Consider the following 27,969-nt stretch of genomic DNA (forward strand, 5'->3'; position numbering starts at 1 on the left):
ATGAATATATATATATATATATATATATATATATATATATATATATATATATATATATATATATATATATATATATATCTGTCAAGATGGTTGTTCTGATTATTGGAGTCCTTGGTGGAATGATGTCCTCTCTACTCTCGAATCTCAAAATCATACCGGCTTGCCGCACTAAGGCAAAAATCTTAGCCGCACAGATGCAGAAGGCTGTCATTCTTGGCTCACTGCGCTTGCTCAGGGCACATGATTCTCGGACCCAATGATCACTTACCCCACAGTGTGGGAAGTGTCATTGGTTGATAAAGCTGGCGCGCCCTCCCGAATGTATCGGGGCTTCGGGGGATAGGGCCTGACCAGAGCACACTACGGTGAAAAAAAAGGCTTTATTGATAATACAAAAAAAAACAATACAAAGATATATTTGAAAATGAAAATAGTTTACAGGAGATTCTGGTACTCCTTGGCGAAGTCTATCTCAAAGCTACTCTAACTCAACCAACAAGCACCACTCCATAATGCACACAAACATACAAAAATAAAAGCAATAAACAGTGATGGTACCACGAAATGAGAACCGTAAATAAAATAATAATTTGTTATTACCTTCTAAAGATAGTTGAAAAATAATTTAATTTAATTGATCTGTTGTCTAAAAAGCAAAAGTTGACATTACTGACTATCATGGATATAATTTTTATACTTGTATTTGAATTTCCTAATATTGAATCTCTTCAATTGCTCAGGCAATGAATTATAGAGTTTAGAGTTCTACAGCACCAAAAAGAAAGGATCTCTGAAACTGTGCAGTGCGATGTTGTGGCATAGTTAATTTGTTTTTATGTCTAATGTTTCTTGAGTGAATATTTTCAGGCAGAATTAGTTTTTGTATTGAAAGAGGAGAATGGGGAAGGGGAGTAATCAATATTTCATTTAGGAGATGAGATACATAACAGTCTTTCAGAAAATACGTCAAAATTCAAATTTGAATCAAAAAATGTATCCTGCCTTCTTCTCATTGGAATTATGATCTCCATATTACCCTCTTTTGTTCAATTGTCATTATAATTCAATCATCAATATGTACATCATTATTATGAAATGTTTTGCTTCTTGGGTGTTCATCGACTTTTCTGAAAATCTATTAAGTTATGGAGAAAATTATACAGTTGTAAATGGCCCTTTCTACGCTTGTATAAAGTTCTACATTACGACATTCATTTTTTAATTTTTTCAGATAATGGAGGGTGAAAATTCCCAGAAAAGTGGATACAAAATCACAGTTATTATTATCATTATATACATTTATATTAATTTCTGAATGGAATGGATTCAAGTGAATTGGAAAATTTTATTTACTTTTCAGAATAATTCAACCGATGCTCATCTCCAAACTGGTCTCATTCTTCCAACCAAACAGTCCCGAGGCAAGCTCAAAAGAAATCTACACGTACGCGTCCATCATCGTGCTGTCATCTCTCATGCAGGTAATGTGCAACCACAACTACCAAATGTTAGTAATGACTTTGGGAATGAAAGTGCGAGTAGCAGCTTGCTCGCTAATCTACCGGAAATCTCTGAAGCTGAGCAAGACAGCTCTTGCCGAAACCACAGTCGGCCAAATGGTCAACTTGCTGTCCAACGATGTCGGGAGATTTGATTTCGCAGCGCAGCACATCCACAATTTGTGGATAGCCCCCTTAGAAACGGTGGTAGTTATGTACTTGTTGTACATATACGTTGGCCCAACTGGATTGGTTGGTACCATTTTCCTCTTGTCGTTTATCCCATTTCAAAGTGAGTACAAGGCTTTTTGCGTTTATTAGTGGGGCTGGTTGCACCAAGGGTTGTGGTTACTTTATCAAATCAAATCAAATTATGCTTCATTGTCTTGAGGAATCCACATGACCTCATTTTATCAACACTACTTTCAATATAATGATAGAGGTTCTTACAAATTCGTCTGTGGGGTTGTTCTGCTATAAAGCTACAAAAGTGGCCACAGATGTAACCGGCTACAACGGTCTAATGAACATGTAGGCATAGCTACTAATCCGATGTAATCCATAAAATAGTTTTCAGTAGGCCTACAGAATTAGCAGAATAATTCTGTAATAACAAAGAGCGATTATTTTGTGAATCAGTATCAAACTGTCAGTTGTCATATCATGTTCTTTATCGTCAGAGAGGGTCAGTGAAGACAAAATAGATCTCATCGTAGTAACGTATGTAAGTGACTAGTAAATTGTACCATACCTTGAAAAAAGCAGATTCAAACTAGTTAGAAATTGAAGTGCAGTTTTTGGTGATAGTGAATTTAAAGTGAAACACCAACTATGTGGATGAGAAACACCGGGTCATGACAAAAGAATACTTTTCATCAACCTGTTGGTCAAGAAGAAGAATGGATATCTGATAAGCACAGAGTGGGTACTCAAAGTAGGTACTCGAAGTTGACGAAGGAATTACTGAATAGCAATTGGAGAGTTCATCATCTGGATTTCCTCAAACAGGAAATGCATATCTAGTAGATATATAGAAGATCCATTTGAGGTCACCATAGATGCAATGTAGATGCATAAATACTCAAAAACATCTTCAAGACGCTCCGGGACCAACGCCTTTGCAAAAGTGGCTGTTAGCGTTAGATTCAAATTGCTGTTGATCATATCCATTGTGTATTCCACAAGACGTTGCACTTCAAATGAAAGAGTTCCTGTAAAGTGTAGTTTGTGTTGTGTTGATTTGACCTCGACGTGTTGAGAAGCTGTAGTGTGCTGCAAATTTTCGACGTCCATCAAGGAAACCAAGCATTTCAAGTCAGTCAGTCAAGTCAGTCAAGAGACCATGACTTTCTTCGAGGTTCCTGAACATCACGATTTCTTGTTATGTCTGAATCTCCAGTCAGACAAAATCATCCAGTAATGGAGTATCCCACAGCCTCACGGTATGCTTGGGAACAGAGCTTCAAATATATGAGTTATATTCCAAAAAAGAATAATTTTGTTTAATGAATCATCTAAAGGGGCGGGGGAGTGTCAACTTATAATAGAAAATTCAATAAATCCCAAGAAACATGCAAGTTCATCATACAGGGAATTACGAATAGTAACAAATGCGTATAAGATATAATACTTCTTATTGTTAGTGAAATTTGCACTATTAATGTTCAGGTATCTGAGTTCACAGAAGGGAAAGAATACTGTCATCAGCAAACCAAGACATCCCTAACCAAGATCCGCCTTAGGGTCAGACTTGAATCAGACTTGAATTCCACAAGATATAAAAGAAGTAAAATCAAGAGCGTCTCTTGGAGATGCATCTATTGGAGTGGTTTTCATTGCTCTTGATCAAGTAAGTCTTCTCACCAAACCATATATGCATATATTATCATGGGTTTAACCACCATTTCTCTTCTCCTCGACGCCTAGATATTTAATTCTAGGGACGCTTTATCAAGTGCGCTCTCAATATTTCAGAAATTAGCTGAAAGTACATCCTTGATCCTTGATGGTAAAAGTATGGTCTTTGAGAAAAATGCAGTTTAGGACTCTTTTGTTTTATTCGAAAGAAGGTGACATATGAGATGAGATCTTTGCTCACGGAAACAATCGAGCGCTTAAGCAATTAAAGCAGTCCACATATCTGAGAATAAACCTTGTATAGTCAGGTTATATATCACATACTCTGCACTTGGGGAAGAATGTATATTGGAAACACGAAAAGATTGGTGAATAAAGGAGAAAAATAGCTGCATGAAGTAAACTGCAGGCTGAATCATAATCTAAAGAAGTTACTTTATAAGATTCGGGGACACCAAAGTTTCATAATGCAGCATATCATGCTACATAATATTGGAACATCATCAAAATTTATGAAATTTCAGTTGTTCAGAAAAAAACTAAAAGTGAAAAAATCAGTGAGGCTGCCATAATCAACAAATAAAATTCATCATTGAAGATTTATCAGCGGTACGACGAGAACCAATTGTACAATGGATATGTGCTCACCTAATATAGTTTTGGTAATTCAATTTCAAAGAATTGGTTATCAAAACGCTCGTCAAGAGACAGTATTTTTGATTAGTGTGGGAAAAGTTTTTTTGATATATTCATTTCACGCTAGAGTTTGCGATTGTACCTGTTAATTTACGGACTATACATTCAACAAACTTGCAAGTGACAAAGACAATATCGATATTGTTAACAATATTTAGAAATATAAGCACTAAAATGTTTTGCCCGAGTATTTCAAAATACATTATATCGATATTGATATTTCGCAGACAAGTTTTCCAAAACCTAAGTGAATCATCAATACCTATGTTTCCTCTGATCAAAATTCAATAATAATACTAGTTTTGACAATCCTTTCCTATATTAATCGTCCATTTTTCTATTGTATGCTTTTATAAATACATGTAATTTGGTGATTAATAAACTACTACCACTACTACTTTCTACGCATGTTCACTGCTAGGCTAGAATTGTAGACCTGTAATTGAATAAGCATATATCTTAGCAAAATATTCTAAGGCTATCCTATTATTTGTGAATGCAGATTCGAAAAGTTTCATATTCAATAATTGGAATTCTCAATACTGAGAAAGTGGAATATACTCGTATATGTAATGTCAGAGGTGAATCATAATACCTCATTTTTCAAATTATAATGAAAATACAGTCATAATAAAAAAAAACAGGAAAAAACAGAAAAAATTGTAAGTTGCACTTAATGTTTGTTAATCCATTACGAAAGTGGTCCAAGAAGTACCCGGCCTGACCTAGAGATGGCGGTAGTTGTTTAAAAAATATAACTGTATTAGAAAGTTCATAATCTATAAAGCATATGTTTCAAGTTTGAAGACGCTGCGTTGTTTAGTATTGGTTTGGCAGTCATCAATAGAGAACGTTTCCGGTGAATTTGTGGAAATCGAAAAAATTGGACCTCGTTATGTGGTACAATACTTTAATTTAAAAGGCCTCAGCCCAACCAATATAAAAACTGAACTGGATCCTACTCTGGATGAGTCCGCTCCTTCGTTTACAACATAAAAATATTGAGTAGCAGAGATTAAACGAGGCCGTACGAGCTGCCAAAACGAATATCGCAGTGGTCGACCAAATGAGGTGACGACTCCAGAAATGGTGAAGAAAATCCACAAAGCGATAATAAATGACCGTCGACTGAAAATTCGCGAGCAGACATGTGACATGAGAGAGCTGTATGCAAGATGGGTGCCGCGTTTGCTCACACTTGAGCAAAAACAGTGTCGTGCAGATGTTTCATTTGAGTGTTTAGCGAAAATTCGCAGCAACAAAGCAGAATTCTTACTTCGTTTCAAAACCATGGATGAAACATGAGTACATTACTTTACACCCGAAACAAAAAAAACAATCGAGAGTGGACTCAAAAGAAAGAACCGGTTCCAAAGAAAGTGAAGACCGTTTCATCTGCAGGTTTTTTTCGGATGCGCGTATGATAATTTTCATTGACTATCTTATAAATGGTAAAACTATCAACGGCCAGCGAGTATTATCCGAACTAATTGCAACGTTTGAGTGAATAAATCAAGCAAAAACGAGCGCAAGTGGCTAAAAAAAGGTGTTATTTCATCAGGACAATACACCAACTCACAATTACATCATCGCAATGTCCAAAATTAATGAATTAAAGTTTAAATTGCTACCTCATGCACCCTATTCGCCAGATTTAGCCCCTTGGGTTATTTTCTATTCCTCAACTTGAAAAAATGGCTCAGTGGTCAAACATTTTCCAACTATGAAGAAGTGATGTCGGCAGTTAATGGCTATTTTGAGGAGCAAGACAGTTCTTATTATGAAAACGATATCAAACTTACTGAACGTCGCGTCGCTGGGAAAAGTATATAGAGCTGCAAGGAGATTATGTTGAATTTTTTTTCCAAAATTTTTGTGTTTTCTTTGTTGGGTCGGGTACTTCAGCGTATAAAGGTCTTATAGAATTTCACTCGATTTAAATCAAAAATTGTAACAATACTAATGTTTATTTTTGAGTCATTCATACTTTCACAACATTGAAAAAAAAATAAAAAAAATAGGAATAGATTTTTATGTATTAGAATACTGCCACACAGTGAACACCTTGTCATTGTGGAGGATCTATGAATGATAATGTCTTACAGTGTATATGGCCAAACTAACATCAAAATTGAGACTGAAAACTGCCATTCGTACAGATGAAAGAGTACGACTGATGAACGAGATCATTTCCGGAATACAAGTTATCAAAATGTATACATGGGAGAAGCCTTTCGCCAAACTTGTCGATATAGTAAGAAAGTGAGTAGCATATTTAATTACATTTAAATCCACTTTAACCCCCACGACCAACTTTTACATTTATATATTTATATTTTCGTATTCCCCATCAAAAACTAAGAAAAAAAGTATTTCACGACAATCCCCGATGACGTACATTGAGAAAGTTTACAAGTTTCAAGGTCACATGTTGACTGTGGAAGAAAATGAGATGGATGATAAGGGTTTAGGCTACGTTAGTTCAGGTTAGGTTTGAGTATAAGTTGGATTCAGCTTATACTCAGTGACCGTTTTTGAGTAATTTTTGTTGTGTTGAAATGACTAAGGTTCATATTAGGTTATGTTAGGATATAATTCAATTCAGTTTGGGTGTTCTTTTCTTAGTGTTTTTCGCCCTCACTTAATCCATTTGGACGAAATGAAACAAAAAGTCTACCTATTTGTGATGTTCTGTTCGGAACCTTCAAGAGGAAGATTAATTTTTCTCTTGAAGATGATCACTTGGTGATCGAAACACGTGTCGAGGTGTTGAAATGACGGTTCGGTGTTGAGATGAAACTCCAGTTATATTTTTGGAAAAGTCTATAATTACACCTAGATGACGAATACTAAAAAGACTCATACGAGTTTTGAAGTTTCATGTTGAGTCTATGGAAGAAAATTCCAACTGTAAAAATGGAATGATTAGGGTTCAGATTAGATTGGGTCAACTTAGCGACCAAGTTTGAGCAGCTGTTGTGGGGTTGATCAGAGTGCAAGTTAGTTTAGGATAGGTTCAAGTGGAACTCAGGTCAAGGTTAAATTAGGTTTTCCTCACCAAGTTTTTTTGTCCTCAAAATCTAATTTGGATGAAAAAATTTCTCCACGACCCCACGATAGGGTTTTGGGATCAAAAATAAGACAAAAAGTCTATTATAGCAATCCTCAATGACGAATATCAAAAATTTATATGAGTTTTGAGGTTACATATTAAGTTCATGGGAGAACATTCATTTACTTTAATAATTCCATTTGTAGAGGAAATATAAAGCGATGATGAAAATTATGAAATAACAATTGAAAAAATAATAATTATCAATAATCAGTAGAATCAGATGAAATACAAAAGTGTTTCGTGTTCATTGAATTGATTATTTTCTATGACAACTGTAAATATTTGGAAACAGATTTCTGGAATGTATGTATCATTTCAGTAAAGTATAATTTACACTTTGGAAATGAGAAGGACGATTAAGGAGGTTAGGTTAGATTAGGTTAGGTTTAATTTCACATTTTCGTTGTTACATTTTTTTCAACAAGATATATGCTCAAAAAAATTCCCTCGATATAGATTAACTCACCAATCGATTTTTTTACAGGAGAGAAATTGATCAAATCCGAGCAACCTCCATAATCCGAGCCATTCTCATGAGCTGCAGCATGGTTCTGGTCAGAGGTGCAGTCTACATTTGCATTCTAACCTATATCCTTACTGGGAATACTCTCACTGCAACATACGCCTACACCATCTCTTCCTTCTACGGTGTTCTCCAAGTGACAGTGACCATGTTCTTCCCCCAAGCCGTTATTCAATTCGCAGAAACGACAGTTTCCGTGAAGAGAATTCAACAGTTTCTGTCATATGACGAGCTCTCAAACGCCACCATGATAGACAGCGGACATCTATTGAACGGTGTCAATGGTAAGGCACACATAGACACAAAAACCAAAGAAGTTGGAATCCACCTGAAGAACATGTCAGTCAAGTGGCTCAAGTCTCTGCAAGAAAACACTCTAGAAAACATCAATTTAGAAGCCAGCCCCAAGCAGTTGGTCGCTGTAGTAGGGCCAGTGGGCAGCGGCAAGTCAACCCTCCTGCACGCCATCTTGAAAGAGTTATCACCCGTGGAGGGTTCTGTTAGTATAGGAGGATCTGCGTCGTATGCTTCGCAAGAACCTTGGTTATTCGGAGCAAGCGTTAGGCAAAATATTTTGTTTGGGGAGAAGTACGACCCTGTCAAATATGAGGAAGTTATTAGAGTTTGTGCTCTTCAGAGAGATTTCAGTCTCTTTCCTCACGGAGACAGAACGCTAGTGGGGGAAGAGGAGTGGCTCTCAGTGGGGGCCAGAGGGCAAGAATTAATCTAGCTAGAGCAGTTTATAAAGAAGCAGATATTTACTTACTAGACGATCCCCTATCAGCAGTCGATACACATGTTGGAAAACAGCTCTTCAACGAATGTATCTGCGGGTACTTGAGAAACAAGTGCGTTATTCTGGTAACGCACCAGCTACAGTTTTTGAGAAAGGCCCACTGTATTTACCTGCTCGAAGATGGTGAGGTTAGATCGTCTGGCACTTACCAGGAGTTGAAGAACTCTAACAGCGATTTTACCAAGCTCCTCGAAGAATCCAAAGAGGAGGAGAAAAAAGTTGAAAGACGTAAATTATCCAGAATCGAACAAACGGACGAGACCGACAAAGAAGAAAAACCTGTGATTTCTGAGGAAAGGGAGCAAAGGGCTAGTGGCATCATCACTTGGTACGTTTATCGCAGTTACCTACAGGCAGGAGGTAACTGGTGTAAGACGATTTCATTGTTGATGCTCTTCGTGATATCGCAAGTGTTTGGCAGTTCAACCGATTACTTCATAACCACTTGGTAAGTATCTCGATTTAAAAAAAACTCCACCATTTTTTTCATTATTGAAATTTGTTTATCAGTTTGAAGTTTGAATTACTATCATAGCTATTACTTATTGTAACTATCTTCGTCTATCTTCCAAGCTGAAATTTATGCTATCCTGCGCAAATAACATCAGTAAGAAACTGAATATTTGTGTTGATGTCGATTATCTTTCATCTTATATTCAACCTTCAAAGTAGAAACATTCGCTTTCCGAATCCAAGTATATTGGTAGTACCCACATATTGTGGAGGTAACATTTTTTATCATGTATCCTGAAGAATATGAATCGTAGATGACACGTGACAAGTGATAGATGACAAGTGAAGAGTGATAAATAACGTGACCAGTGAAAATGACATATGACAGATGACAGTTTTTTCTGTTCTGCAGATTCCATGTGCTTGTCTATAAAATTGTTATACTGTTATACTGCGACTTATTCTATCTAACTGTAATATACCTTTCGAGATGCTATAATAGTACGTTCTTCATTTCAGGGTCAATTTGGAACAGACAAGGGAGGAAAATAGAGATCGAACAATTCTGAGGGTTCTCAATGATAGTTCGTTAAATAATACAGTTTTTTCAAGCACATCCTCCCCTGTACCAAAATATGATAATGCATACGACTCTGTACTTACTCAAAGGACATTGATTATTATATACAGTTGTTTGGTAGCTGCAGTGATGGTCGTTACTATTACGAGATCGATATCGTTTTTCAGATATTGCATGGCTGCATCTACTAGGTTACATAACTCGATGTTCAGTAAGATCGTGTATTCCACTATGAGGTTCTTCAACACGAATCCTTCCGGAAGAATTCTCAACAGATTCTCCAAGGATATTGGAGCAATTGATGAAACACTGCCTTTGACTATTGTGGATACTCTTGGAGTAAGTAGAAGTTATTAGTTTCATCAAAAAATCTATGTTTTATCACAAGATAAAAAATACACATACAACAATAATTAACTGCCTCACTTTGAAAGACTCATCTTAAGTAACCGACTTCTGTTTTCAAGCGATTTCTGTATTCGTAGAAACAAAAATATGAACTTTCCAAAGTAACCTGTACCTTCTTCAGCACCAATATATTGTTACGTTTTTCCCCGTGGGTTGACCAATAATTGACTACACTGAATAGTCAAACTTAACTTTATTTCACTTTAAATACAACAAACACTTCAACTAAAAATTCAACTATTATTTGAATGTCTATCGCCTTACTGAATCACTTCGCGTACCGCACTGTAACGTCCACTTGACTGTCTCGATATCCTCGTAGCTAGCTTTTGAATATTGTAATCAAATATTGTCGAAATTTCTCCGAAGTTCTGTCGAAGTCGGTAGCATTATTCTCGCTGCTTTTAGATTGGCGAGGAATCATCGTGCCCTCGCGCGCTCTTAGCCACGTCACGCCAGCGGCGGCCAACATTATTTTCTTTTGGGCATTATTTACCACAATATATATACAAAATATAATATTGTTGATTTTAAATGCAACAGTTTTTCTGAAAACAGCTTCTCTAGGTTTGATTTTATGCCCGCAATGAATGCTGATGAAACTAACGCTGTCTACTTCTTCATCCATACTCAATTTCGAAATAACACTTTCATAAAGATGTGTAAATCATGTAAAGAAGTAACTTTCAGACACAAACTGACAGAAAAAGCCGTTCTGAAACAACTACTTTCCTACAAACATTGAATCACAGCGAAGAAAAAATAACTACTTTCATATGAACATTGAATTAAACAAAAAACACTTTTTCCTATTCAGTTTGTACTCCATACATTCTAATATTCGGATTGACGATCGAACTAGCTTTATAGATTTCCTGTCGATTATGAAGTACTAATAGTAACTTTGTGGATGTATTTTTAATGATGATGACTGAAGAGGGATTCGTTGAAGCTAAGTCAAATAATCTCACAGAGGTAAATGCATTCATTGATAGTGGCGTTTTTTTTATTACGCCTGCGGGAATACGGAAAATCGAACACATGGGGGTGAGAAATAATGACATATAAACATACAGAATTCTCCTGGGAATGGAATACGTTATTGAAAAATATTTAAATAGTCTCGATAGGAACCTCCCAATTCCACGATATTATATTCGGTTGTTTCAAAAGTTTTGTCCATTTTGATATCACGTGTTCTGTAGCTCCATAACTCAATTCATTCGTCGTGGTATATATTAATTGATAGAGAATTTTGTACTCTATACATTGATTCTGTTAATTTTTTTTCGAAATCGCAATTTTTTGTCTCTTCTCTCTCTCTCTCTCTAAGTTGAAAGCTTTGGCTTCCATGACCATTTTGTCTCTTTCCGGCTCATTTCTATATGATGTCATTTCATGTCGGCTGAATTTCACTATCAATTCAAATTGAACCAAAGCGCTGCCGAAACAGTCCGAAAAATCAACCAGGCATTTGGCAATGATAGTATTAATGAATGCACTGTTCGACGTTGGTTTCGCGAAATTTCATTCCGGAGATTTCTGCTTCGAAGACAATCCCCGAAGTGGTCGACCTACAATGATCCAGGACGAGGATTTGGGGCCCCTGGTAGAGACTGACCCATCACAAACGGTGCGAGGCGTGATGGAAGAGCCGGTCGTCAGCTCTCATGTGGTTTTCGATGGTTTGAAACGTATTGAAAAGGTCAAAAACTCGAAAATTTGGTTTCCCACGATCTGAAAGATTGACAAAAATTGTCACGTTTTGAGGTCTGTTCCTCTTTGCTTTCGCGCAATCAAAACGATACTTTTTTTGGATAGGATCGTCACGTGTGATGAAAATCATCTACAACAAGAGACGTTCAGGACATTGCTTGGACACCGATGAGCCACCCAGGCACTTCTGAGAGGCAAGAACCCACCGAATATGACCATGGTTATTGTATGGTAGCCAGCGGCTGGTGTGATTCACTATAACTTTCTGCCACCGGGGCAAACCATCACAGTAGAGTCTTATTGAAAGGAAATCGACGAAATGTACTGAAAATTGCGTCAGCAGCACCCAGCATCGGTCAACAGAAGAGGTCTGCTCCTGCTCCACGTAAACGCACGCAGCACATTTCACAAATCACCGTCCGGAAATTCAACGAATTGAACTTTGGGTTTCTGCCTTACCCACCATACTTCTCAGGCCTCTCGCCAACCAACTACCGTCTTTTCAAGCACTCTGATAACTTTCTCACTGGTAGAACTTTCGCCGATCAGGACCAGGCGAATGCGGCCTTCACTGAACCTCGAGCAGACAATTTGTATGCTGACGGACTCAATCCACTTGAGTTACGTTGGCAAAAGTGCATTGATTCAAATGGCGCTCATTTCGATCAAACTGAATAAGCAATTATTGATATATTACAGTCTTAAACCGTTAAAACGGACAAAACTCGTGAAACAACTCAATATTTAGTAGAAAAGTAGTATTATGCAAGATGTTCTGCAACTACTGAGAAAATACTTGTTTTCACTTGCTTCAAAATTATTACAAACTTTAGCTATATTGAAATGGTCTTTGCAAGTGAGGAAGTTGTCTTTATTGATGACTCTATGAAATCTCATCCTGCTGTTTGGAACCAAATCTATGGTTAGCCATATTCCTGTGGCACTTTCGTAAAGGTTTTTCTCAACAAACACGGTGGTGCTTCTGCAATATTGGTATCATTGGACCATACTTTATTTGCATACCGTTATTTCTCCATTAAATATTTAATAAGTCAGATTTGAACTGGAATAACAGATTTCCAAATGGAATCCAGTGTTGCCAAGCTGACGGGAATACAAGTCACATAAATTCCCACTTTTCCGTGTGGCCGCTTTGATTTTGATGCCGATACGCATGCATCACTTCTGACATCACAAATATTTTCGGCGCGATTTTTGTCTGTTTTGATTTCTATCGTTTTTATCATTTTCCGAAATTGTCGTATTCGTAAAATATTTCGCATATGCGACAATCAAGTAGAAAGGATATATTTTATCCAGTAAAACTAACACGTACCCGTGACCTATGTTGGTATTTGAATGGATTTGCCAGATGGTTTGAAGTAATTTTCGCTGATAATACCTAACCTCTGAGTTATCATTACTTTAAAGTTGCTGGTCAACCGTTTATAAGTGATACTACTATCAATCGATCCCCATCTCCTTTAAAAAATTCTAAATGACACCTTAGAAGGTTGAACTTTGTTGCGATGGTTTTTGGGTCAAAACTTGCCCCGTTTGCGAACTTAAAGTTCTCTCACAGCCAGTGCTGGTATCCTTGGTAAAAAAAAATTAAAATCCTCTGAAATTATGTGCCACTCGGGTTCGTCACATTCTACCTCTCCGTAGGGCAACCCCCTACCACGAAGGCTTGAAATATAACTTGAAACTAAGCCCCTCGATAATAAAATTGACATGTAACTAAAATATTGATAATGTGAAATTTTCAAATTGTTACTTTTTATAGTTCAAACCTCACCTTGGTTTTGGAAAATTTTAACGAATCTTCCGTCTTTTCTAGATTGGCCTATCGGTTACAGGAATAACTGTGGTGATTACTACAGTGAACCCTTGGACCCTCATACCGTCTGTGATCATATTGACAATATTTTATCATATAAGAAAAGCATTTCTTGCGTCAAGTAGAAATATAAAACGTGTCGAAGCCATCAGTAAGTATTTATTATTTTTAATATCATGATATTTCGAACCGAAAAACAATGAGCTGAAAATGATATTTCTTAATATCTGCAACTTGGTAGTACTATATCAATCCCCAAAATTAAAAGTATAATTCAACACAAACACAGCTCTCACACACCAAACTGCAGAACAAACTAATTTGCCGTCATCGGGGATATACTATCAGTTACAAATAGATTCCTCTTATCTAGAAAAATAAACATGCTAATGATACGTCTATAATATAATAGACAAGAAAACAAATGCATTATGTTGAATGATCTTCATGAAATTTCATTTTGGCTCATATAATCACAAACTGTTATGTTTCGTGAAATCTTCGTTCATGTTCATTTCGAAAAAATCTAATTCACCAGATATGCCCCTGCAACTTTTTTCTGTTCCCAAGATTGAAGAGACCCATTATAGGACGGCTTTTTGCGACGATTTAGGGTTTAGGATTTAAAAACCTAATCGCCCAGAGAGTTCAAGGACATACCAAAAAGTCCATATCAGAACTGCTTCAAAATTAGAAAAAACTTTGCTACAAGTGTATTATATTTGAGGGGGACTACTTTGAAGGGAACAAAATGGAAATTGATGAATGAAAAATGAAAATTCACCTTATTTGTTGAACAGAGAAGTATAAGCTCGATCTCCATGAACAAAAAAAATATAAACCCAATGGACTTTTAGATATTTCTTCATCACATTCATTTAAAATTTTCCCATTCATTCATTCAGTGAAAAGTAACGATATTCGAATCTACTGTTGAAAATAAATAGCGACCAACATGATTATTTACCCAGATTCTCAAATAATCAACAAATACTCAAAAACAATAGAAATGTAGGTAAACAATCCATTTATTATGCCGGAATGAAATCATACAATGAAATGAAATTGAAATAAATTTGAATAAACGTATCAATGAACGTTCTGAACTCATTACTGATTGCTACTGTTGAAGTTATTACTATTCATATTATCACTTTTAATGTTATCACTGTTTAGGATTCCTGTTAATATGTCTGCTGAGTTGTTCCTCCTATAAACATATTGTATATATTTTTTGGGATATGAATGCCTACTTAGTTATCTAATTCCCTAATCGCTCTCATGGGACTGTCACATCCAATTTATTCACCTCGAAGTAAAGCCAAGTAAATTGTTGAATTTTCTGTCTACATCCAAACAAAAAATGTAATGAGTAGATGATCACCTCGAAAAGTGCAAAAAGTTGTGGTGTGTAGATAAACAAAAAATAGATTTCAAATATTTCTTATCCCAGCAAGATATTAACATTAATGCAGTTTTTCGTCTATTGGAATGAAAATACCTACATCATCATTATTTTTCAGCACGTAGTCCAATGTATACTCATTTAACCGCCTCTCTACAAGGTGTTACAACTATCAGAGCTTTCGGAGCAGAGAACATTCTAACGAAAGAATTCGACAATTTTCAAGACGCCTACACTTCGGCATATTTCATGTTCTTAACTGCCAATAGAGGCTTTGGTTTCTGGTTGGACATGCACTGCGTTTTGTACGTTGGATTAGTACTAATTAGTATATTATTCATACAGAGTGGTTAGTATTTTTCTTTCGATAAATCAGTAACAAATGCCAAAATCTCTAACATTTTCGATGGTCCTCATGAAGTATGTGCCTGCAATCTTATGAACCTACTTTAATAGTAATTCTTTCGCAGAATCTTTTGGTGGCAACGTCGGATTATCTCTGACCCAAGCGATGGGGTTATCAGGCATGTTCCAGTGGGGAATGAGACAGTGGAGTGAACTTGAAAATCAAATGACATCTGTTGAAAGGGTTCAAGAGTACGCAGACATCATACCAGAACAAGATACAAACACTAAAGAACCGCCAATATGCTGGCCAGAGGCAGGAAGCATCAAGTTCTTGAATGTCTTCCTCAGGTATTCCAAAGAAGATCCTCCTGTATTGAAGAATCTCGTGTTCGAAATAAAACCAAGAGAAAAAATTGGGATAGTCGGGCGAACGGGAGCTGGCAAATCATCTCTCATACAAGCACTGTTCAGATTAACAGATATAGAAGGTATCATTTTGATAGATGGTGTTGACACAAAAACCGTTTCGCTAAAAGTTCTCAGATCAAAAATATCTATAATACCCCAAGAGCCTGTTCTATTTTCCGGAACACTCAGGAAAAATTTGGATCCTTTCGATGAATATCAGGATGAGGTGAGAAATTTTTGACTTTATAGGTATAATATGAATTAACTCAGTGAAAGTAGTCTCCTAATCGATTTATGTTTCATGATTTTGTACCAAACATATAAATGTAGTTGATAATTTCCATCCATTAGATTGTGAATACGTTGTGTTGACTCATGTTTTATTTCAGCAAAAGAAATATCAGATAAATTCATTGAAATTATTTCACAATTCGATAAGAGATATTGTTTATCCCGTTGTTCAGAAATTTCAAATCTTTTAGGAATACAATATTTTTCCTTGCCTTCTTCAACATCAGTAAAAGTGATATCCATTTTTTCATTGAATCCATTTATCAAAATATTCATTGTTTTCCCAAACATGTTGTTAGTCATCTCTCATGTACCTGCACCTGAAAACCTAAAAATGATTATTTTTCGACCAACGTATTTCCATAACATACGAGAACAACTTTTTTTTCGAACTCTAAATTTTCTATTTTTATATTTTCGTATTCGAACTTTGATTTATTTTCTAAACGTCATTACATTTCATTTTTTGATAGCCTCATATTTACTTACAGAAATTGTGGAATGCACTGGAAGAAGTAGAACTGAAAAATACTGTAGATGAACTTCCTGCAGGTCTGGACAGTAAAATGGCTGAAGGCGGTTCCAACTTCAGCGTAGGACAAAGACAGCTTCTCTGCCTCGCTCGTGCTATAGTACGGAACAACAAAATCTTAGTCCTAGATGAGGCAACCGCCAACGTAGATCCGCAGACCGATGGCCTCATTCAAAGCACCATAAGGCAAAAGTTTGCTACTTGTACTGTACTAACCATCGCACACAGACTCCACACTATTATGGACTCGGATAGGGTTTTAGTGATGGATGCTGGGCAATCTGTGGAATTCGACCATCCGCATTCTTTGTTACAGAATAAAACCGGAGTCTTTTATGGATTAGTGAAACAAACTGGCCAGGCAATGGCTGCAAACCTACAGTCGATTGCCGAAGAAAGTTATATTTCTAAGACTACCTCAACGTCACTATAAGACTATTTTGTGTATAGATTATATTCTAAATATGATAGTTTTCATATATTTTTTTAACAAAACATTGTGATATGAATTTACTAATAAAAATCTTCCATTTCACCCGAATGTACTATATTATCGTGAACACTGATCTGAATTAATAACAAAATTATACAGTTCCAAAAGTGAAACATAGAATGATAACCAACTGATTTCTAAAGCGGTGACGTTTATTTTGATTTGATTTGATATCAGGTAACGCATAAGTTGAAGAATCAATATAACTATTTTTTTTACCAAACCCTCATATGTTATAGTGTACATGGCCAAACTAACCTCCAAATTCAGATTACGGACTGCCATCTGCACGGATGAGAGAGTACGACTGATGAATGAAATAATTTCTGGAATACAAGTCATTAAAATGTATACGTGGGAAAAACCATTCACAAAGTTAGTCGAAATAACTAGAAAGTGAGTAGAAGAAATACTGAAGAATTTGTAAATGCGAAGATTGACTTTGAAAAGCAATATGCAGTTCGAATAATGAATTCGAATTCAGAATTATGTCTTTGTACGTTTCTTGCAATCGCTTCAAATGGCTTGACATTATATAACCTTAGTACAGCGGTCTTCGTAGCTTTTAGGTTGATACGTTTTTATTACTTGTCAAATGTTTCACCTGAAGAATCTGAGAATCGAACACAAACAATATTTCCAATTTTTTCCCAACTCTACAGTGTGAGAATAATGACTGAGAAATTGCATTCATACGCTCTTCAACTTTTTCAGTAATATAATGTTTGCTTTATCTGTAACATATACCTATACGAAGCTTTTCATACTTTACACAAAGTTTTCTACCGATATCCAATGTTTTTCCAATTCTGTCTACAGATATACTTCATCACCATTCAACTATGGGAATAACAATATAACAAACTATTACAACACTCATATGTCTTCTGTAGAATTGTGCCAGCTATTGAAGAACAAGCCCATTACATTCCAGATTGTGATACCATAAAACCGAACTCATTGAATGCCACTCTAGGTGGTGATTTTTCCTTCCACATTCAAGAGACTCGATTTTTGAGAAAAGCATTTCACTGTTCTGTTATTGAAAGTATTCATAAATATTGAAAATTTCTAGTGTTTCCCAAATATGACATTATTCACCATTGAATTTACCTTTTTTCGAAAATTTCCATTCATTACCAATTTAACAATAAATAACTTAATAATCACAAGAGGAAATAATATAGAATAACAAATATGAAACAATGAGAAAAACATCAATTTCCTAATGCTCAGTAGAACCAGAAGAAATCCAAAAGTTTTCGTGTTCATGGAATTATCTTCAACGTATAAAAAATATACTGAATAAGTTTTTTCGAGCAGCGGAATTATTATTCTTTATATATTTTGGCAGACTATTGTAAATTGTTATTCCAGTAAAGCATAATGAATTTTTACAAACTTTAGTGTGTATTTGGAAAAAATTCTAAATAGCTTGATTTTTATGAGGTGGTCATGATTATTAGAATTAACAGTATAAAAAATATTCGAATGTTTATATTTATGTTTTGTCACTGAGTAAGAAAACTTTTCTTCGTTTGAACAATGAAAAAATAAAGGGTTTTAAATTGGGTTTTGTGACAGTGCCCCAAACAGAAATCAAATATTGGAGTTTTGAATAAATACATCAGAAATGAATAAAATTCAAATAGTGACAAAGATCACAACTTATATGAAATTTCTATGATTGGTGGTTGGTGGATTGGTTTCTAGTATATTTGATACTACAAATATTGTAAAAGAGAGGTATATTCGTTTCGTCAAACATTAGGTTTCTGTGTAAGAAGTCTGTTGAGAAAATGAGGTAAATTTCAATTTTTCTCACAGAATATAAATTTATTTTTTTTCTTTTTGAACTGGTAACTTCTTATGGGAGAGTAAACCGCTTCGTTACCTAACGCGTTGCGACGCCAGTTTTTCTGGTATTCCCTTTCTCTCACGCATACGTCAGCGGAAGGCGGGCTCCTCCTCTCTCGTCGGATAGACGCTCAGTGTTTAGTGTACGATATACATATTCTGTTGACAGTATTATAAAAATCGAAACAGCAGGCACGTAATATTTTTTTATTATGTGAAACGTGGCTTAGAAATAATGATACTAATTTTGGGTGGGTACATTATTAGTATCATTTTTCAATCCTACAAAAGTAACAATTGGCTTAGGTAGCCATAATATATGTACATACACAAAATAATCAATAAAATAATAAGTAACCTTTCCTCGTATCATCATATCAATATACATAAAATTGAAGTAATAACCTAAGCTTTTCTCAAGTTAAACAATTAATTTCAATATTAAACAGTTCAACTTACATTAGTTTGAGTTGTCACTTCTGTCGGGCGTCCAAAGACGCTCACATTTTTTTTTGTAAAAGAATGTTTCTCCCAATTTGAACCTTTTCATTCTAGGAACTTCTTCAGGAAGCTTAATTCATCTGATAAAAGTTGTTCATCGACCTATATTGGGTATTTTCAACTTCTCCATTACAGATGTAATGGTGAACTCTATAAAATGACCCGTTCAATATTCAACTAATAAGCTTTTGTTTTCGGCTTCATCTAATTTTTTTGTTGCTTTTTCAACATTTATATTGATCATTCATTCTGGATATTTATCTCTGGCCCTTTTTCAGAAAAGAAATTAGTCAAATTCGAGCCACATCTACAATACGAGCTATCATGATGTCTTGTAATGTCATAATGACAAGATCTGCAGTCTGCCTATGTGTTCTAACATATGTCTTCACCGGAAACCCGCTCAACGCGACCTACGCATACACGGTCTCTTCATTCTACAACGTCTTGAGGGTAGCAGTAACGCAGTTCTTTCCTCAGGCTACAACCCAGTTCGCCGAAACAAGAGTCTCTGTGAAGAGAATACAAACATTTTTATTGTACGATGAGCTTCCCAGAAACGTAATGATGGGTAGTGGGCATTTACCGAATGGGGTCAGTGAGAAAAAACATTCAGACGCGAAACCAAAAGAAGTTAGGGTTCAGCTGAGAAATGTATCTGTTAAATGGTTGAAGTCGTTGAACGAAAGCACCCTGGAAAACATCAATTTCAAAGCAACATCCAGGCAGCTGATTGCCGTTGTAGGCCCTGTGGGAGGCGGTAAAACAACCCTTCTTCACGCCATATTGAAAGAATTAGCTCCCGTGGAAGGCTCTATTGATATTGTTGGAAGCGCTTCATATGCTTCGCAAGAGCCTTGGTTATTCGGAGGAAGCGTCAGGCAGAATATTTTGTTCGGGCAGGAGTATGACGAGAAAAAATACGACGAGGTGATAAGAGTATGCGCTCTTCAAAGGGATTTCACTCTGTTCCCTTATGGCGACAGAACACTGGTGGGGGAGAGAGGAGTCACTCTAAGTGGTGGACAGAGAGCTAGAATCAATTTAGCTAGGGCGGTTTATAAAGAAGCTGATATCTATCTGCTGGATGATCCCCTATCTGCGGTTGATACCCATGTTGGAAAACAGCTATTCAACGAATGTATATGTGGATATTTGAAGAACAAATGCGTTGTGTTGGTAACACATCAACTTCAGTTTCTCAGAAACGCCAACTGCATTTACCTGCTTGAGGATGGAAAAGTGAGAATGTCGGGTACTTATCAGGAAATGAAGAACTCTGGCAGTGATTTCACTAAGCTTCTGGCCGAATCGAAAGAAGAAGAGAAAAAGGGGGAAATCCGCAGATTGTCCAAAATTGAGGAGAAAGATAAAAATGAAAAAGGAGATGCACCTGCTATATCTCTGGAAAGGGAGCAAAGAGCTAGTGGGATTATTACTTGGCACGTGTACAGTAGCTACCTGAAAGCCGGTGGAAATTGGTGTAAAACAATTGTCTTGTTTTTGTTATTCTTATTATCACAAACATTTGGTAGTATGACTGATTATTTCCTAACTATTTGGTAAGTAAAAAATTATATTTATATGTGGATTATTACAAAAATTTTATAACCAAAACCTTATGTCTTAGGGTTAATTTGGAACAGTGGAGGGTTGCAAATGGTAAAGCAAAATCCACCTTCACGGAGCTCAATGATACAGATGTTGCTATCTCAAAAACTACAGGAGAATATAGTGACAATATATTCGATTCCCTCTTAACCAAAGATATTACGATTGGAATTTACAGTAGTTTAGTATTCATGGCCGTGTTTCTAACTGTCACAAGATCCATATCATTCTTCAGATACTGTATGACTGCTTCAACCAGATTACATAATTTGATGTTTAGCAAGATCGTATATTCTGCTATGAGATTCTTCAATACCAATCCGTCCGGAAGAATTCTCAACAGATTCTCCAAAGATATCGGAACAGTAGATGAAACATTGCCTATTGCTATTGTAGACACTATACAAGTGAGTATGAACATTTAGATTACATGTTTGAACTGTATTTCAAATTGACAACTTTTTCAGATTGGATTAACTGTTGTTGCTATAACTTTGGTGATTGCATCATTAAATCCGTGGATTATTGCACCAACTATGATAATCCTTATCATATTCTATATCCTGAGAAAAAAATTCCTAGTGTCAAGCAGAAACATAAAGCGTGTCGAAGCCATAAGTAAGTTGCAGTTTAGTAATCAAAATAGTTTCAGTTAATTATGTTAGATATTTCATGAAAATCATACTTTTACTATCGAAGTTCAACATAAATTCTGTTATTCCAGCTCGCAGTCCAATATACACCCATCTCGCTGCGTCTCTTCAAGGAATAACTACCATCAGAGCTTTTGAAGCAGAAGAAATCCTAACCAAGGAATTTGATAATTATCAAGATGCTTACAGTTCAGCGTATTTCATGTTTCTAACAGCCAATAGAGGATTTGGATTCTGGTTAGATTTGCATTGCGTCATCTTTGTTGCTTTGGTATTAGTCAGCATATTGATTCTAAAAGGCGGTAAGTTGTTGAATAAATACTTACGGATTAATGAAAAATTTGTACTATGCTAATTCGTAGCTATATGAACGATTGATCCAGACCATAAAGAGGTTACGCTTATACTGAACTCATTATTCATCTACTCAATAGATAGACTGTTCTTGTCACCATCTTTGAATTCTCTGTTCTTATATCACCATCTCCAACACGAAAATGTTTTTGGTACTTTCGAACCTGGAATGATTAAAGAAGTTTTAAACTTGGGAATATATTCCCTAGATATGTTTCTCACTTTCTATGCAAAAAATGTTATATCTTCAAGTTTACGTCTGCGTTCACAACCATTATCTCAAGTTAAACCTACATCTCTAAAGAAATGAGTGGACTGCAAATAATCAATTATGAAAATTTCAACATCAGATCTTTTCGATTGAAATTATTTCAATAATTTTCCATTTTCTTACTGATCTTACAAAACTTTCTGTATTATTATATCTCACATATCTGTAGTTTCTGTTTCAAGTGGAGAGCTGATAAACCTGATATAGTTTTCCTTGATCATCATAGCAAGACGGTATTCGTAGTGGAGTTGTCAGCTCTCTGTGTGACGAATATTGTTCGAAAAGAGCTGAAAAATCAAATGTAATATCAAGATCTTCTCTTCGAGCTCCGCGGACTCTATACAGACCACTGTATTGAAATGATTTTTCTGAATCTGAGTCTGGTGAAATGATGACCTGTCTACTTTAGAATCTCAAGGTCACACCAGCTTGACACAAGGCAGAAATACTGGCGGGATAAATGCAGAAGGTTGACGGTTACATTGCCGGCAACTGGCAGGCCATAGATTTTAAGGTTTGGAGTGTTTATGTAGCAGAATGGTTTTTCACTGGAGCCTGTTGAGTCATCAGAAGTTTGGATCCCCTCATCTGCATGGTCCATCACCATGAAAGGCAGAGGTCGGAAGTAGATGAACTATAGATATTCTTTGGAAGTGGCTTATCAGTGTTTGCGGTGACGTTATCTCTCAAACAGCGATAACGCCATCGCAAACTCTGATAAGCCACTTCCTGTCACAGAATCCCTATAGTTCATCTACTCTTCTCAGGTCAAAGTCGGAAACCGAGGGATTCAACATGGCCTGCCAGGATGATAACTTCAACATCTTGGTTTACCGTAGGTTAGGGATGGGTATAATGGTTTCTGACACTAGATGCAGGGATCGCAGAGATCGTTAAGCATATGCTGTCTGCATATCTGACCTCAGCCTATACCCATTCACAAAACGCAGTATTAGGAGTGTGCTATATTACCATCTGCGGTATTCCTACGGTATAGATGAGACACCAGTATTGTTTTCCGCTCTGGGGTGTATTGAAAGCTTTCTCAGGCGAGAATGAGAAAGCTATTCATAATAAAACACGTTTAGTTTTTTGAAAAACCCTATTAGAGAAAACCTTATAGTATCAATTGGGGTTAATATGGGTTTTTAAACATATAGTATATGCATTTAGTATTTCAGTATCGTTTAGTTATATCCAATAATAGGTAACAGCTTTGTTAATGATCATAAAAGGTAAACTCACTGTCGAATTTGATTTCCAAATCTTTGAAAGTCAAACATTTTTCGAGGACATTATAGGTAGAGTGAGAGTTTCACTATAATACGATTTTTCAATGTTTGTTTGAAGGTGATTGACAATGTTTCGTGATGAATTTCACTAGTTCGGACTTCCATTGTCTACTTATATAAAATGATTTGAAATCCCTGAAACAAGTAAAGAAGAATAATTAAAAAAGAATAGTTGAAAATAACAATTATATTAAGCAACAATAAACCTGAAATGAAATGATAGTGAAATAACCTACAGGTATAATAATTGAATAAATAAAAATTAAAGGAATGAAAAAAGAAAATAATAACAAAAAAATTAAAAAATGTAGAGATTCCAAGTCGGAGAGGATAAGAAGAATTGGTTCCAAGTACAACATTAGAACCTGTTTCAGATCCGGTAACACTATCCGTAGCAGCCTCACGAAAACCAGGCCCCAAACGCGGACTGCGATTCCAAGAATTGCATTTACCGGATACCCTGTGAGTGCGGAAAATCCTATATTGGGGAAACTAAGAGGCCATTGAATGTTCGCATTGCCGAGCACAAGAAGCACACACAGCGAGGAGAAACCAGCAAATCAGGAATAGCAGACCATGTTTGGACCCATCAACACAACATCGAGTGGTCCCAGGCTGAGATCTTGCACAGAGAGGAACATTGGTTCAGGAGAAAATTTAAGGAAGCCGCATACATGTTGTCCAACAACGTATTCAGCCAGGCCAGCGTAGATATGCGAAACATATGGAAACCCATCATCAAACGAAAAATGACCAACTCCCGCCAAAACGGTCATCTTTCACGGAATCAGTGAAGCGGAAAATGGAAAGTAGAGAAAGTGAAAGTATTTCAACGACCTATAAAATAGTCATCTCTCGGAGGAATCAGTCCAGTCATCACCCGAAGACGATTGTAGATACCAACTATCGAAACGTCGTGAACTAACGTGACTTGGAATCTCTACATTTTTTAATTTTTTTTGTTATTATTTTCTTTTTTCATTCCTTTAATTTTTATTTATTCAATTATTATACCTGTAGGTTATTTCACTATCATTTCATTTCAGGTTTATTGTTGCTTAATATAATTGTTATTTTCAACTATTCTTTTTTAATTATTCTTTTTTACTTGTTTCAGGGATTTCAAATCATTTTATATAAGTAGACAATGGAAGTCCGAACTAGTGAAATTCACGATTTTTCAAAATAAACTTCTTCGAGCGAAAATGTTGTTATAGTTAATATGGATTTTTATCAAATATCGCCCAGTTCAAATAAATTTTTTATTAAAGTTATTGGGTTATATTTTCGGAAGAATGACATCACCAGTTTCGAAAATATTGAGTTTTATATAATTTCGGGAGCAACAGACCTCTAGTGTTCTCAGCTTTTGATTGAATTGTAATACAATCATTCAAATCAGTTGTTGAGCTGAATAACTTCAGATTATCTGCAGATAAAAAAATTGTCAGAATGCAGAACAATAAATAAATTATTCATGAATATGAGCAACATAGGTGGCCAAAATATTAGATCCTTGAAGAACACCTGAGGTATCTAGGTGATGATTGGCGTCCATATTCGACATATTGTACACTATCAAGTGAAGGAAGTAATTTTGTGCTTTTGTTTCACAGAAACATTTGGTGGCAACGTGGGATTATCCCTCACCCAAGCAATGTCCTTATCGGGAATGTTCCAGTGGGGCATTAGGCAATGGAGTGAACTGGAAAACCAAATGACTTCAGTGGAAAGGATTCAAGAATACGCGGACATTGTGCCAGAACGAGATAGCAACACTGTGAATCCTCCAATTTTCTGGCCAGATGCGGGAAAAGTCAGATTCGCTGATTTATCTCTGAGGTATTCGAAAGATGATCCACACGTACTGAAAAATCTCTCGTTCGAAATCGAACCTCGAGAAAAAATCGGAATAGTAGGAAGAACAGGCGCTGGTAAATCATCTCTGATCCAGGCGTTGTTCAGACTTGCTGATATCGAAGGAAACATTTTTATTGATGATGTTGATACGAAGACTGTGTCATTGGAAATTCTCAGATCGAAAATTTCCATAATACCTCAAGAGCCTGTTTTATTTTCTGGAACACTCAGAAAAAATCTGGATCCCTTCGACGAATATCAGGATGAGGTAAGAGATTTCGTAATTTCTCAGTGCTTGTATTATATTCTATGTATAAACGGAACTGTAACTATTCCACTATTTATCAGTTGGTTTATGTAAATCCAAAAGATAAGTTCCAGAAAAAGATCAATGTAGTTCCTCAGATACTGAAAGTTTTATTTTACTTTGTGAATTTTCCTTAAGTATACACACATTTGAAAACTCCTTTGATATCTGTCGAAAAAGTTGGAAAATGAAGAGAATCGGCAAAGGAAAAACTGCGTATGAACTTATATTTTGTCAAACTCTGAAGACGAAGGCAGATTTCCGCCTCCGGAACGTAAGATAAGTATTGTATTATTTTTCAGCTCTTTTTTGATAGGCAAAATTATCAGCTATAATATCCCAAGGACATTGATAACTAACGAAATAATTTTATCACAGTTTTCGAAAGCACGTTATTTGGTAACATCCCGACGCCGAAGGCGGAGGGATGTTACCTAAAATAACGTGCTTGAGGAAGTTGTGATAAAATTATGAGTTATTTATCAATGTTCGAGGTATATTCGGTGAGAAAATTTTTTGCAATTCGAACAAAATTATTTATTGAACACACAGTTATTAAAAGAACAATTCGTATAATAATATTCCGTTGATCTTGCTGTATTTGCCCATAAATATTTTCCAAGTGTATTTTTTACTATTGACAGTATTTTTTGATGTATTTTCTTCAATGATTTTGTCAATTGCCGCATCATTTTGAACACCAAAGCGAGGAAGTGACATTTTCGAAATAAATTGAATTACTGAAATGTCAAACAACTTTATTGTGTTGGTTGCTTAGCAATGTCATGACATAAGTGATAACTACCCGTGAAAACTATCCATGGGTAGTTATCAGTGTAATGATAGTTTCATTGGTCATTTCGACACACATGACTAGAAATAGACAAATTTGATAGGATAATTTTTTTGGCAAAAAATTTTCAAATACAACAAGTTACTCATGAATAGAACTTTTATTTTGTAAAAAATTCTTTGAATTTATGCAGAAATTTATAGAGGTAAACTAAAAAGTTGGCCATTTCTACACGTATATAAAGTTCTCCAATACAATATCCATATTTTTCAGATAATGGAAGATAAAAATAAACAGAGAAGGTCAATAAAAATATATTCGTATTTTTTCCTCCCACATAAATTGATAATGTCAAAATGCCGTAACGGAAACATCTGTAATTTTTCTCAAGGATTGTACATAGTGAAATATTTTTCAAAATATCGTCCATATCCAACTTCATTTTACTCATGGATGTGAACTATTTTTTATTTTGTTGGGTATGTAGTGCGTCAAAAGTCAAAATACAGTTGTAAAAAATATGAAAAATTCGATGAGATTAAAACGCAAGTGAATAAATAATACGAAGAAACAGTCAAAGGTGAAATAATGAAACATTTGTACAACACATTTACAAAAAGAAATGAATTATTTCTAATTACAAAACATTCAATGCATTTTAATTTGAAGAAAGCAGACGTAATCAATAATAATTATAAAAAACCAGTAAATTTTCCAATCGTTCCCTTCTGAGTCATCTTTTGTTGATATAAATGAAACAGGTCAAGAATAGATCTTTGTTATATTCCAAAATGTAATTTTGTATTACAAATCTTGTTGCTGTCTATTTTGAAAACCAATTCAGTAGATTTTCTCGCATGCCAAAATTATATAGCATAAGATCTTTCATGATATACAATATGAGATGATTCTCACATTTCTAATAAGACAACATTTTTTATTGTTCATCAATTGTTTTGCAGATATTATGGAACGCGCTAGAAGAAGTAGAACTGAAACATGCCGTTGATGAATTGCCAGCAGGTCTGGACAGCAAGATGGCTGAAGGCGGCTCCAACTTCAGTATGGGACAAAGACAGCTCGTTTGTCTAGCTCGTGCAATAGTACGCAACAACAAGATCCTGGTTCTAGATGAAGCAACTGCCAACGTAGACCCGCAGACAGATGGGCTAATTCAGAGTACGATAAGACAAAAATTCGCCAACTGCACAGTATTAACAATTGCTCACAGACTTCACACCATCATGGACTCAGATAAAGTCTTGGTCATGGATGCCGGAAAGGCGGTAGAGTTTGACCATCCGTTTGAGCTCTTGCAAAACAAAAATGGGTTTTTTTATGGACTGGTGAAGCAGACCGGAATGGCTATGGCTGAAAATCTGCAAGCTATCGCTGAAGAAAATTTCACATCAAGGTCAACAGAACTGTAACAGATTGTCAGTTCTATGTACAATGTAAATTATGTATTATGTTTTAAATGTATCCAGAATAAAAATCTGAATTATTATAT

General features: G+C 35.7%; 2 protein-coding genes across 2 annotated transcripts in view; both read left to right on the plus strand.

The window, feature by feature from the left end:
* Positions 1 to 17,002, plus strand: part of LOC111511982 (ATP-binding cassette sub-family C member 4) — a 55,493-nt gene extending 38,491 nt beyond the window's left edge. The window contains 9 exon segments of the mRNA XM_023168066.2: positions 1,361 to 1,791; positions 6,158 to 6,314; positions 7,652 to 8,373; positions 8,376 to 8,934; positions 9,459 to 9,858; positions 13,484 to 13,634; positions 15,007 to 15,237; positions 15,359 to 15,870; positions 16,427 to 17,002. Coding sequence (XP_023023834.2) covers positions 1,361 to 1,791; positions 6,158 to 6,314; positions 7,652 to 8,373; positions 8,376 to 8,934; positions 9,459 to 9,858; positions 13,484 to 13,634; positions 15,007 to 15,237; positions 15,359 to 15,870; positions 16,427 to 16,900 — 3,637 coding nt within the window. The 3' untranslated portion in view covers positions 16,901 to 17,002.
* On the plus strand, positions 16,997 to 27,966 carry LOC141479867 (ATP-binding cassette subfamily C member 4-like). Its single transcript, XM_074175017.1, has 8 exons — positions 16,997 to 17,137; positions 17,200 to 17,356; positions 19,597 to 20,880; positions 20,949 to 21,336; positions 21,397 to 21,547; positions 21,654 to 21,884; positions 25,116 to 25,627; positions 27,422 to 27,966. The coding sequence occupies exons 2-8, from the start codon at positions 17,205 to 17,207 to the stop codon at positions 27,887 to 27,889; spliced, it is 3,186 nt and encodes a 1,061-aa protein (XP_074031118.1). The 5' UTR covers positions 16,997 to 17,137; positions 17,200 to 17,204; the 3' UTR covers positions 27,890 to 27,966.
* Positions 27,967 to 27,969: the final 3 nt, after the last annotated feature.

This window comes from Leptinotarsa decemlineata, unplaced genomic scaffold (genome assembly GCF_025532065.1).
Source record: "Leptinotarsa decemlineata unplaced genomic scaffold, Ldec_3_MD MMD2_tig00000882_RagTag_RagTag, whole genome shotgun sequence".
NCBI classification, from domain to species: Eukaryota; Metazoa; Arthropoda; class Insecta; order Coleoptera; family Chrysomelidae; genus Leptinotarsa; species Leptinotarsa decemlineata.